The sequence below is a fragment of the Sinohyriopsis cumingii genome, chromosome 18 (assembly GCF_028554795.1).
Source record: "Sinohyriopsis cumingii isolate HCF-2022 chromosome 18, ASM2855479v2, whole genome shotgun sequence".
NCBI lineage: Eukaryota > Metazoa > Mollusca > Bivalvia > Unionida > Unionidae > Sinohyriopsis > Sinohyriopsis cumingii.
Window position 1 is genome coordinate 91,459,732 of NC_142978.1, and position 14,354 is coordinate 91,474,085.

General features: G+C 35.3%; 1 protein-coding gene across 1 annotated transcript in view; it reads right to left on the reverse strand.

Moving 5' to 3' along the window:
• LOC149777435 (branched-chain alpha-ketoacid dehydrogenase kinase-like) overlaps positions 1–14,354 on the reverse strand; it is a 156,333-nt gene that overhangs the window by 108,167 nt on the left and 33,812 nt on the right. The window contains exon 2 of the mRNA XM_089942068.1: positions 8,380–8,448. Within this exon, the coding sequence (XP_089798194.1) occupies positions 8,380–8,448 (69 nt within the window). The remainder of the gene's footprint in view (positions 1–8,379; positions 8,449–14,354) is intronic.

A 14,354-nucleotide genomic window follows, 5' to 3' on the forward strand; every position in this document is an offset into this window, starting at 1 on the left:
GAATATGCCTGTCATATCAGTTAGCAACAGTTACAGTGAATATGTCTGTCATATCAGTTAACAGTTACAGTGAATATGCCTGTCTTATCAATTAGCAACAGTTACAGAGAATATGCCTGTTATATCAATTAGCAACAGTTACAGAGAATATGCCTGTTGTATCAGTTAGCAAGTTACAGTGAATATGCCTGTCATCGATTGGCAACAGTTAACAGTGAATATGCCTGTCATCAATTGGCAACAGTTACAATGAATATGCCTGTCTTATCAATTAGCAACGGTTGCAAAGAATATGCCTGTCATATTGATTAGCAACAGTTAAGTGAATATGCCTGTCATATTAGTTAACAACAGTAAAGGAGAATACACCTATCATATTAGTTAACAATGTTTTGGAAAGTAACATAGCTTTAACTTTGGCATTAAACACTTTGAGATTCCTGGTACAAATTAGGATAATTTATGTAAAACTTCAAGTATGGACATCAGTGCACAACACCTTAATAGTTCCATTTTGGGTGTGCGATACACAAATAAAGAATTAACTTCCATATGAATGTCTGATCAACCATGCAAGATGAAATGAATACTGTTTATACTTGCTTATAAGTCGAGTTTCACCACAAACTGCACAGAACCAGATCTGCCAGCACATAGTGTGCCAGCAGATCTGGGTCTGTGGAGGTTTTTTTAAAATGAATAATCAGTAGAGCAAACAACACAGACCCTGATCTGCAGTTGCATTATGTTAAGGCAGATCAGGATCTTTGCTGTTTGCAGTTTGACTTGACTTACATTAGTGAGTACAGATAGTATCTAATAACAGCAGAGTTGTAATTTTACCATTATATGAATGTGCCAGCAGATCAAGTCTATGCTGTGATATCACAAGTAGAATAAACAGTACAGACCCCTAATCTATCAATATTCAATGCACTAATAGATCTGGAAAAACAAAGCTTAGTTTGCTGTATATTGTGCATATATAAATATCATATCATACATGTATTTTGATAGATTTGGATAAACAATGCTTACTGCTAGCTATATATTTTGCATGTAGAAATATATACATGTATACTGTATTCTGACAAATATGTGACTACATGCTCTCAGTTCCATTGTTGTTGTTGTTTACAATTAAGCTATTACACTCTCCATTGTCACTAGTGGTATAATGGTATGGACTATACAACCCCAGGTAGGTGGAGCTTAAAATGTTGGGAACACTGCCTTCAGAAATAAACAACATAGCTAGCTGTGACTGTTGCATTATGTAAAAGCTGTAGTTTTTGTCCAGCTTGAAAAAATGTTGAATCTTTTAGCAACATGTGAGATTATGTTAATTCATATCTAGATCATATTTTTATTTTTTTATGATATTTAAGAAAAATTTATCCACATAATTGAAAATGCATCTGTTTTAAATGGATAACTCTTATCCCTGTTTAGTTCCAACAGAGTTATCTCTCTTCAATGCAAAAGAGTACCTGGTACATGTACTGTCTTTGTTAATTTGACAATCTAACATTGTACCATATATACTCACTTTTAAGTCTAGTCAAACTGGAAACAATACAAATACTTGGAAATCAAGAATATATAACTTTCTGTAACAAAACAAGTTTTTGACTCCTGAGCTTTGGACCGTTTCACAAGGTCTTCATTAGAAGAATGATGTCTGGACTGGAGTCACATGATATCTAAATGTTGATCACATGACAGAACTCTTGTGTAGAAGGACCCGAGTCCCAATCCAGGATCGCATTTCAACACTGGTTCCCCATCCATGATTTCAATAGCTTCCCTTATTTTTCTCACTAGGGTAGTATTCTCTCTACCAAGTACTCGGATGTTATCCCAAAAGAAAGTATGCACTGATTCTTTGCAATGTTCAGCAACTGCTGCCAGGGATTCTCTGTAGGTGCATAAGTGTTTTTTTTAAAACTAAAGTTACAAGGTTTCTAGCAGTCTCCCCGATGTAGTCTTTTCCACAAACATCACTGGAGCTGATAGCTGATTGGGTACTTCTTATTCAGAGGAGTGTGGTCTTTGGGAAGAACCACAACTGAGCAATGTTCTTATAGGGTTTGTTGTTGTTATAGGGTTTAACTCCATTTTTCAGCACAAGATGGGCTATACATGGCAGCCAGTATGAATGGTGCAGGAAGAACCTGGGAAAACCCCAGAAAGAACCACTGACCCACAAGAAGCTACCAGCAAGCTTTCTCACATACCCACAGTGGCTGAGCTGGTGATATGGCAGCGATCCATAACAGTAAGCGCTTCAGACCACTTGGCCACTCTGGGCCCTCTCTTACAGGGTTTGTAATAATAATAATAATAATAATGACATTATTTAAAGAGGGTAACACAATTAGCTGAAGAACTTATCTACCATGAGGTGCTCAAACAAAGGAATTTATTTATATTAACTGCATCTCTGAAGCAACTGGATAAATTTGGTTTGGAAGAAGGATATAAACTGGGCATTTTTAATCTCAACTTGAATACCATTCCAGAGCAAATATGTGTGGATGACATTAGCTCCATGCTTTAGAAAGATATTTTGTAGTATTTCACAGAGTCCACCAATAAATGTAGCAGGTAACAATATTCATTCTAGAAAAAAGATACTGATCTGCCTTAACATAATGTGCTGCAGATCAGGGTCTATTTGTTCTAATAATTTAACCTAACAAACTACACAGATCCAGATCTGCAGGTGCATTATGTGATGGCAGATCTGGGCCTGTGCAGTTTGCAGTCAGACTCATCTTGTAAGCGAATAAATATGGAGATGTATGACTTGTTAAGCTTTTGGTAAACAACAGCTTTGAGGTACAGATTAAGATTGCAATCTGAGATGTTATAAAAATGAGACTTGTTACTTTGTATTCCCAAGGTTCTACACATGTACTGTTTATTCTGGTTTTTTGATTGGCTATATGATATATTTTGGAAAAAGGTTTTAGGCTAACAAAAATCACCTGGACTGGAATGTGAGACCAGGCACTTTATTTACACTTTGCTTTGCTATCCATGTAGTTAATTATGGTGTAGGCTGTGTAACCTTTTTACTGGTGTGTGATACATGTTCAAGAATATAGAAAAGTGATGGAAATCATCCTAGCCTATTTACATGTTATGTTATTTCAATACCTTTGTTAAGTTGAGCCCAGTCAAAACGTATTATTTTTCATTGGGAAAGCAGACAAATCAACAATCATATAATACCATTATCTCAATTTCAGATTTTTTTTAAGGTAAAGAAGCTTTCAATAGAAGCTAAAGGGTTTTTCTATTATTTTTAAGCTTTCAATAGAAGCTAAAGGGTTTTTCTATATTTTATAAGCTTTCAAAAGAGGCTAAAGGGTTTTTCTATATTTGATAAGTTTTCAATAGAGGCTAAACGGTTTTTCTATATTTTATAAGCTTTCAATAGAGGCTAAATGGTTTTTCTATATTTTTTAAGCTTTCAATAGAGGCTAAACGGTTTTTCTATATTTACTAAGCTTTCAATAGAGGCTAAATGGTTTTTCTACATTTTTTAAGCTTTCAATAGAGGCTAAATGGTTTTTCTATATTTTTTAAGCTTTCAATAGAGGCTAAATGGTTTTTCTATAATTTACAAGCTTTCAATAGAGGCTAAATGGTTTTTCTATAATTTACAAGCTTTCAATAGAGGCTAAATGGTTTTTCTATATTTATTAAGCTTGAGTATAGCTTCTTTCTACCTTATGAGAATTATTTCTGAATCACCAAAATGATGTTATAAAATCTGATAACAACTTTGCATTTTTTCAACTGATTTTAAAACGGAAAGTCTTTACAAACAATAGTTAAAGGAATGTTTTATTTTTTAATAGAATTCAGAGTTGGTAAAACATAAAATCCCAAACTTAGCTGTTTTAGCCTTGTCCTAGAAAGAGGAACCACTTGGGCAGGTTCTTGATGGTAAGGACTGACCCAGGAGCAAGATTTGTCCTTCATGGAGAGCTGGTATACATGGAAGTACAGGATGGGTATCTTAACAGTGTTCTTGCTATGGTGACCCAAAGGCAAAGTCACTTGGGGTAAGGATGCATGCGCATGTATACACTTGTCTTTTCATGTCCAGGGTATATGGTGGGAATTTTAATGTTTCCAAGTTATAACTCAGAGGAAAACTCTCTGGTCCCAAGTGTCAACATCAGCAGCATGTCTTTTCAATACCCAGCAAGTGCATATTTAGTTAAAGGGTGGGGAATTAATCGTTACCACATGCATGTGATGACCCAGGTGTTAAGTTCTTAGGTAAGGGAAAGACCAAAGGGGTAGTCCCCAGGGGTCCTAGTCTAAATGTGTAGACACTTAGGAAATTATTACATATGCCATTTCTCAACCACATCAGACATGCAAGACCAGAGCTGCTTAACATGTATGTAAAATGACCCCTAACCCCCAGCCCCACTCCTAGTGGGCTGATCAAATTCCAAAAGTGTGAGTAGAATCCATACTCAGGCTATTCTTCATATAAGTCATATGTCTAGCTATTAAAAGTCTGGAAATGTCCAACCAGCCAGGCGCACACTATCCTGCACTTCTTTGTAAACATGGGAATCAAATAAGGTTCCATATATAATAATTTATTAATGTCTACAAGTAATGCTTGTTTAAGTTTTAGCTTTTCTAATAGTGAGCACAAACTTGGTGAAACATGTGGGAGGAAATAATGCATTAATGTAACCAGTACACGTTTAGCAGGCAATTTGCAAACATGGCCAAGTGCTCAACCTGAACAATTTATATTGCAACAAAGACTGCCTGAGTTTATACTTCATGATGCATGAAGAATAGTAGCTTAGACAACAATGATAAACATCAGGTGTTTCATAATATGTATCATTTGTTCCGAGTCACAGTCTATCAATTTCACCTTGTACCAGCTTCATCCACAGGTTTATTAACATCAAGAATTTGCGACATATTATCTTGCAATTGGATCTGTACATGGCTGTGTCTACAGTCTACTGTCAGATGCTAGTGTTTGTTGAAAAGCATTTTAAACTTTAACTGCTCATAAATATTACTTATTATTTATGTTCATGTGCTACTGTGATAATAAAGACAGTTTTCACATAAAATATGCACTTGTTAATTATTAATTTACTGTCATTTCCAAAAACATTACATTCCAGACAGATCAAAATAGGACATTACTTGCCTACTTAAAAAAAAAATCATTGCAAGTACATAACACTACGGATGTTTGGTACAAACTTGTGTATTCTTATTTCTAACCTGTAAAAATTTTCTTGCTAATTGGAAAAATAATCATAAAAAATTTAATTTTCATCAACCCACTATTGCATGTAATGTGTCTGTCTGATTGGTTATGTGATCAACGACTTGCCCTGTCATAATACTTTCAGTAAATGAAATAGTAACATGTGCATCGTGGAGCCAAATTATATTGTGTTTGAATAATGAAAACTTAAATACTTTATATATTCAACATTTGACAAATTTTCTAATTTATATACAAACCGTCCTTGTCTGTTTGCTTTCACCATTATTTGAGTAAAATTTTGGTTTCTATTTGTACCAAAAACCCAAACAGTTGCACATTACATTCAGTTTGCACATGACACACTTGCTACCCTGTTGTCAAAACCATCAGGTAACCAATCAGAGGATGTTCACAGTTGATCAGGATGCATGCTAAGAATGTCCATAAGGATGTTACGCCACTGTTACATCAACCAGTAAGTTACGTGATGAGTGACAAAATAAGAGAATTCGTTAAACGGGTAGCAAATAGGCTTAGCATAAACTGTTTATCTTTAATTACAACTATGTGATGACCATGAAAGAATTCAGCGAGGAAACACCAGTATTTTCTCAATGCTCTTGAGATGGTTGTTTATGGCTGACATCGAAACCAACCTTGTGTAAGATTTACACACCTGAAGTGTTTTGTCCATGTTATGTTGTAGTGCATAAACAGTTGTAATGTTAATAAACATAACTGCAATTCTATACAAATTAATCCTATTGTCTATTGACATGCCTGAAAGTAGCCGTAATATTGACATTTGGTCTTTTTTCAGTAGTTAATATTTTTATTTCTGCCCAATTTGTGTGCAAATCAAGAGGCATTGACAGAATGGCAGTCATAAAGCTTGATTACTGTTTAGTGATTCTTGTGTATTGTTATTTTAAGAGGACGGCACTCACAAAAAACTAATTAAACTAAAATAAATATGGCATTGTGTATAATTTGATTATTTCTAATTTACATACATGCATTTCGCGTAATATTTAAGGAACAGAAATTGCAGTCATAGTAACGTGATTACTGTCTGTTCTCTAGGAAAGTTACACAATATAACATTGCTTTGCTTAAAATCACATTCTAAACGAACTTACATTGATTGAGTACTGTCTTAAGAGCAACAGAAGCATCATGTTAACAATAAGGATAAAAACGTTCCTTTTGACATCAAGTGGTTAGTTCAGAAGTGGTTAGTTAAGAAAGCTGGCATGCCACTGTGCATACATAAAAGCATAGAGAATCAATATATTGCAAATGAAAATAATGCAACAAAATATAAATCTACATACATGTACTAATACATTATAAACTCAACATACTAAATAATTAATACATTGTAGATAAATATTTCTGTTGTTAGAATCCATAAGAATTACCATTGGTGGCCAACTTTTTCAAGAAAGTTGGCACATTAAGGGGCAATGAAGAAGCTGAATACAAAATATTATCAACAGGTGTGGTGTAGCTACTTCCAGCACCAAACCTGTCAATTACTGGCTCACTAATATTTTATGAAATTTAAAAAGAGAAATAAAATTTTGTTTGTCTGTCTTTGTTACACGAGTTACAGTTTCTACCCTAATAATTGTTGTTGTAGGGTTTAACACCATTTTTCAGCACACATGGCGGCCAGTATTAATGGTGGAGGAAGAACCCGGGAAAACCCCTGGAAAGAACCACCGACCCACGAGAAGCTATTGGCAAGCTTTCTCACATACCCACGTTGGCTGAATCCGAGACTTGAACCCACATAGACAGAGGTCAGATGGCAATGATCCGTAATGGAGAACACTTTAGACCACTCGGCCACTCAGGGCCTCTCTACCCTAATAAAGTTTTAATACCAATTTAATGGAACATGAAACAATGATGTATCTTTTCTTGTTTTGTGCAATTACATATGGCCACTAACATCTTAAAAAATATTTTAAAACTGTTTCACATAAGAATATCTGTAAATTTTTAATGTAATGATCGAAGTTGTTACTTTACTGATGATGAGTACATGATAAATGGACACATTTTATATGCATCTTAACCATACAGATCCTGCTGCAGATATTGCAATTCGTTATGTAGTTCTAATAGATTTATGTTAATTATTGTCCAGATAATGAAAGAAATCATCAGTTAAATATCTTATTTGTATTTCCTGGTACGTGTTAAAAGTTTATAACAGCAATACTCTGACAAGCAATATTTGGAAAGGAAAAGTGACCGTTATCTTCCACCTGATGAGATACTAGACCATTGATCCATAACAAATCTGATGTGAAACTGAAGCATTTAAAATCTGGGGTATTTGTCCGAAAGGATTGGCTGAAGAGCATACTGTTAGTCACAAACAACATACATGTATCAACATCACAAGTAAATACAACTGAAAAACAAGAACAAGCTACAGGCATCAATTTTCAGTGATGCATGACTGTGTCAATACTGCCACATTAAGTATATCTGCTCATAAGAGATAATATTTATTACCAGGATTCTCATCAGCACATTAACACCTGTCAATGAGTTAACGTAGAGGAGGTAGTAGCCTACTGCCGAGCTCTGTAGCATCAAGGTCATGTATGATACATTAAAGCGGATGGTGTTATAGAAAGGCAGACAGTAGCTCCACAATGATACCAAATAATCTGGATGTTCTAGTTGCACTACAAAATACTGAGGGAAAAACCTCATTTTTTCCACCCAAAATTTGCCCGTGGTTGGAATCCAATTTTGTCTGGATTTTAGACTTTTTGGTCTCAGAACTATGGCAGACTGGTATGAACTGCAGACAGACAGATGAACCTTTGCAAAAAAGTAGGATAAGATGGGCATTTGGAATAAAGAGTGGTCTCGATATGATAATAATGGGTCTGTTAAGAGAAGAAAAAAATGAAAAGAAAAATCCAACTTTTACCCTTCTGCTCATGCATGAGCCAAATAGCCAATGAAAAACGATGTTTCTAATACAACTAGGGACGATGACACTCTTTAAATAAGAAGGATCAAAATATCACATTAAGCAGAAGGCACATATCCTGAGATATTTATACATATAATTTACATACCAAAATATGACTTCCATCTGGATTTTTCCCAGCATATAAAATGGTGGTTGGTGTAATTCTGAGTGAAGGCTGGAAAAAGAAAAAGAAAACATGAAACATTTTTATTTTGGTGAACGGAACCAAAGAACATCAAAATATTATGTCTGTAAGTTGGGAAAACAAGTAACACTGTCAACTCTGTACTAGGCAGCCACCTTGTGAAATGAGAAGAAAGGCCTTCTATGACATGTGATGTTTAATAGAGGTGTGTTCTATAATGTGTGCATGAGACTTTGGCAAAGCAGTTATTAAAGAAAGGTGATTGTTCAATTGAGGCTACCTTTTAAGACAGGCTGGACTATTAACTTGCCTCTATTGTGTGCCTACTTAGTGCCATTATTACCCCAGGGGTATACTGTGGCACTACATAGGCTGGTTCAAGGTTTATTAAAACTTTACAATCCAAAGTGTGTAAAACAAGAAGCCATATGGACTAGAGATTGCTGATTTATATATATTTTCAATACCTTCCTTCCATTATAATGATTTAGAGTATTCAGCAATTCTATGGGATTCAGCTTAATCTGGTTGGGTGATATGCCCTGCCCCGCCTGAGTTTCTTCAAGATGCAACACTGTCTTCAACGTAATGCATTTGCCACTCAAACTACTGGGTCAGAAAATACAAAAGCCTCAACTTTTATGACCTGATTAGATGAGTTCTGAGAGAGGTAAGTGCCACCTGGGTCAATATATAGCTTTACCTCTCAAGTACATATCTGTACTATTAGCACACAGTATGAGGGCATGACCTCTTAAAAGTTAATGTTATGCACCCACACCAACAGAATTATATAAAAAAAAGCAAATGAAATATGCATGTATACAAGAAGAAATTAAATTTTCTTTATGCATGTAAACATGCACACAAAAGATGATATAAATCAATCCAAAAGGCACGTGTTTGAGAGAACTAATGTAACTAATTTGTAACTAATAGAATAGCCACCAGATGAATCTCAGCCCCGATTATCAACTGTCCTTCCCCAAATGTAGTGAATGTAAAAAAGCTGATAATAAATATTTATACTGAAAACATGAAGTAAACTTAACACATGGAACCACAAAAATGGATCCCTATGATACTTACCTTTGACCACTGAGCTAAATAATCAAAAGGGAGATGCATCTGCCCAAATTATAACTACCTATGAAGTCTGATTGAAAACTGGATCTAGAAAAATCAACATGCCAAGGGGAAACTCCTAAACAGACAACATCTGCTCCAGTGACCTTGATCTTTTATCTCTCAGAATCCATAGGGAGCTGCCCCCATGTAAGTGTAATCTGCCAATGAAGTTTGATAAAAATTAGGCAAAAGAATCTTGACTTATCATGTAGAAAGGAAAATCACCTGTTGTAACTTTGACCTTAAAACCAAGCATGATCACTTGTCAGGCCAAGGTCTTAAACAAACTATATTGTTGGTAGTCCTGCTGACTAGTGAAAAAGAAGAAGTCTGAAGCAGAAAAAAGGTAAACAACACACAAACATTACCCATCTCATACCAGCAAGGAACCCACTAGCCAGTGCTCAAAGAAATATTTTTTTTCCAACACTGGAAACAAATCACCAGCTATGACACCAATTCCATGTGACCAAAAGGGCTGTACTTTTTTACTATTATTTGTCACACAATATTGCCACTGATGTACTTCAAATATGAAAAGAAATAAACAAAATCATATTAAACTGACTTGTGTATTTATTCAGATCTCAAAATATTCCACATTGAGAAAGAGTCTTCATGATTAATTTTTCAAGCCACTGGCCCAGCAAACTTCCAAAACACACTGGCGCAAACTAAATTTCAAGGGACCACAGACAAATCAAATATTGGGGCCCTGAGTGGCCGAGTGGTCTAAAGTGCTCTCCATCAAGGATCACTGCCATCTCACCTCTCTCTGTGTGGGTTTGAGTCTCGGGCTTGACCAATATGGGTATGTAAGAAAGCTTGCCAGTAGCTTCTTGTGGGTCGGTGGTTCTTCCCGGGTTCTTTCTCCACCATTAATACTGGCTGCCATGCATAGCCTATCGTGTGCTGAAAAATGGCGTTAAACCCCACAACAACAACAAATCAGATATTAAGCTTAACACAGTATTTTCTCTTAGTCTGACTTTAATCAAATATATATTGTGTGAAAAGCATTCTTTTTCTTCTTAGACCAAAAAAAATGTGTGTTTCCTATTACATTGGTTTTAAAACCTTTTTTGGTCTTATTTATTTTCTCATACAGGAATATATCATAGAATTAACAAGTTCTTCTGAAATCTTCACAATCATTATCATCACTTTCAAAAAGGTTACTGTCTGACTCATCATGTCTTAATTCTGGTCTTGATGACTTAGTTGTCCCAGCCTATAAGATTTACACTTATAATTTTGTTTGCTATGCATGTTTGATGCACGATCAACTGTAATCCTATTAGTTTCTCTTTCATAATGGTCTCCACTTCAAGCCTCTTGAAGACCTGTTCAACATGTTGACATGTCTTGGCTGTAGCAGGAATCTGCAGGTCCAGTACGAAAAGCATCTTGTTTTTCCCTGGTTGCATATTTTAACACATATGTTCTTAAGGTCATTGCTATTCTAGTCAGATGTACCATCAATCATCAAACTGCAAAACCTGGGTGTCTCTAACATCTTCACTACACTTTGTCTGACAAAACTGGCAAATGTAGCCGCTGCCTTGTCATTCATGTAGTTTGAGCCACCTTTGTCTAAGCAACATATGGTTCCACAGAGGTCAAAGCTCATATGACATTTTGCTAGGGTGTGGTAATTCTAAATTTATAACCATTTTGTCATTGTCTACTTTAGCTTGAATAAACACGACTGCTGTACTAGTTGCCACTGGTTAGTTGCAGCTTTTAAAGAGAAAGGCACTATGTGTGTATTTTAGAAGGCAAGTTTTTATGGCATAAATTTTGATGCTGTCTATTGCTTTAACAAATGGTGAGAGTTCATGAACTGTTGAACTTGTTTTACATGAAGAACAGTAAATGATTTGTTTCTGATTGTCACTTAGCAATTTGGCAGGACCATGTATAAAAAAACACTGTTGCAGACTTCAGACTGGCACAAGTTTCAAAGACTGAAGCAATGTTTTCCCCTGTTCCTAATGTCACTGTCCAATAGCTCATTCAATTTCTTTTTTACTGGATCAGCATTGCTGATGTTCATTAGCATCAAATGTGTGTCTTGCATTATACAGTTTTACTTTACACTTTTTATTTCCTTCACAATTGCCGCTTAATATTTGTAACCAGTGTTGTAATATTTACTCGAGTGGTTCTGCTGAAATCATTTATGGATTGTTCTTTCCTTTAAATCTCGCCTACCACAAAAGGACATCTGATTTGTATTAAAAGACCCAAATGCCCTCATGGACTACCTTTAATCTCTTTATTATTAAATCACCTTAAATATATCCTTTTCTTTTGGCATAAACACTCCCGACCAATTTGGTATAAACACTACAAATTACAACAATAAAGTGTAATCAATTAACGAATTGTTGTGCACATGTTCGCCTCAGTTCTTTTACTAAGACATGCATCACTGCAATCACGGCTTGAACATTTGCAATACCCAGTAGATTGATCTGGCTGGATTCTAAAATGTGTGGATAGAACATGTAGAAAATGATCTTTATGTTTCTTTATAAAATAAAAATAAAAGCTTGTTAATTCTCAAAAGTGGCTGATTTCAACTATAAATGGTAGGTGTGGTAGACTGCCAAAGAGTACTTTTGTCCCATCGCTAGAAGATTCTTGTGTATACTGAAGCCAACTGAGCACTAATTATAGATAACCAAGGTAAACTGTCCCCAAATTTGTGGCTTACTTGCTTCATTTTGTACATAAAGTTTACAGCTTTTAATACAAGTAGATGATCTTCATATGGGTAAAGTGCATGGGGGTGAGGTAATTATTTGTAATTTACTAGTCTTCCAACAATCTGAAAATAAAATTCCACATTTTGTTAGATTTTTTCCATAAGCCTGATGGGCACTTCACTGAGAATACAGGTGGGTACAATCTAAAATTAGAAGGGCCCCGGGCACCTGCCTATCAGACGGCTTTTGCACTGCTAGTGGCAATACACTCAACAACACCATCTTTGTTATTTTTTTTCATCCATTTTAAACTTCCAACCAATGTGAACAGAATACCTGCTTGATTAACAGATGCCAATGTTATGTGTCATTTCCATTTGTAGAAAATGCACTAATCAAATCCTGATGTATCAAAAAGTCTTGTGTATTTATATGTAAAAAATAGAATTTTAAAGGTGTTCCAAATGTCAAATGTCATTAAACAATATCCGCAGGGTGATCATTAACATATCATGGTTTGGAGATTTTCTTGCCTCCCCAGAAAAAAGATGGTGTGGCACAGACATGGAAAACTGAATGCCAGGCTGTACTTTTTCTGTAGTAAACTAAGGAAAGGATGGAATACCTTGGAAAAACATGGAAAACCGTGGAAAAATGAAATATTTTGCATAGGACAATTTGGACTTTGGATCTTTTCTAAATATATATTTCAACATGGACAGTTTCTATTTTGAATTTTTTTCATATATTTCAACATGGAAAACCCTGGGAAAATATTGAAAGTTTTGACTTTGAATTTGTAAAATACATTTAAGCATGCAAAATTCTGGAAGTATGGACAGTTTAGACTTTGAATTTTTTCATATATATCAAAATGGAAAACCATGGAAAAGAATGCGCATGAAAACCATGATAGAAGATTGGGTAGATTTTGTATGAGGGTGCGTAATTTGGATTTTTAACATAGCTTGAACAGTTTTTCAGTCTTACTGCTACGATGTCTGCAGTGTGGCAGTTAATAGTAATATTTAGCACTGGGGCATCATGCAACAGACGTGTAGCATTATGTCCCACCCAGTCACATTATCCTGACACCAGGTCGACCAGTCCTAACAATAACCTCTTAATGTCAAGTGATGCAGCTGCTAGTACCATTTTTATAAGTTTCTGGTAGGATTTGGCTGTGGCTTGAACCTACATCCTCACACATTCGAGGCGGATGCTAAAAACACTTTGGCCACTGTAGTGGTCAGGTAGTTTTTGCGAGCTGATGTGTGCAGTTTGTTAGAATTTGTGAGCCAAAGAAAAACTAAAAAAAATTTCACATCTTCAGATTTTGCTCACACGAGAATCTGAATGTTCTCATAAGAAAGAATTAAGTAGAAAGCATTCTTTTCCGTTATATTTATGTTTGAAAATAAGGCCAAGTTTTAATTTCTCGTTTGGGTAACATTATTGCAAGAAGTTTGTGTCACGGAATTGGGTAGGAGTAATATCAATATGTATCAGTAAAACCTGTTATGAGAGACCGCCCCTTCTGCCAACCAAAAGCGGTCTCTCAAGACAGGTGGTCTCTCATAAGAGGTGTGTGAAAATGGACTGGTTTTCAGGGTCAATAGTTAGCATTGTTGAAAAATAAACAACACCCATACTCACTGTACATGTATCATATCCTTTATTCATGAATCTTGTCAAATAATGCATGCATTCCTTGTTGATAGCATGCTTGTATCATCATAAGTGGTGATATCTTCAAAAGAATAGCTTGTAGACGTAAACACAAGTCACGTGTTTAATCAACACACACGAAGGTAACTCCTTCAAGACCACTACAGAATAGAGAGTAACAGTTGTCTTTCTTAGATCATATCAACATCCCTTTTTCTCTAACGAAACTAATTGAGATCTAAACAAAACATCAATTTATGAACAAGTTAACAGGTTATAAAATTTACAGTTACAAAAAGTACTGGCTTTGGATTTTTGACTTAGATAAAAATTATGGACTAGACTTTAACTGAAAATGATTTAAAGAAGACAGGATTTTATACTATGCAGTCATCAAAATGCAATGCAAATAAATTCAACTAATTTAGC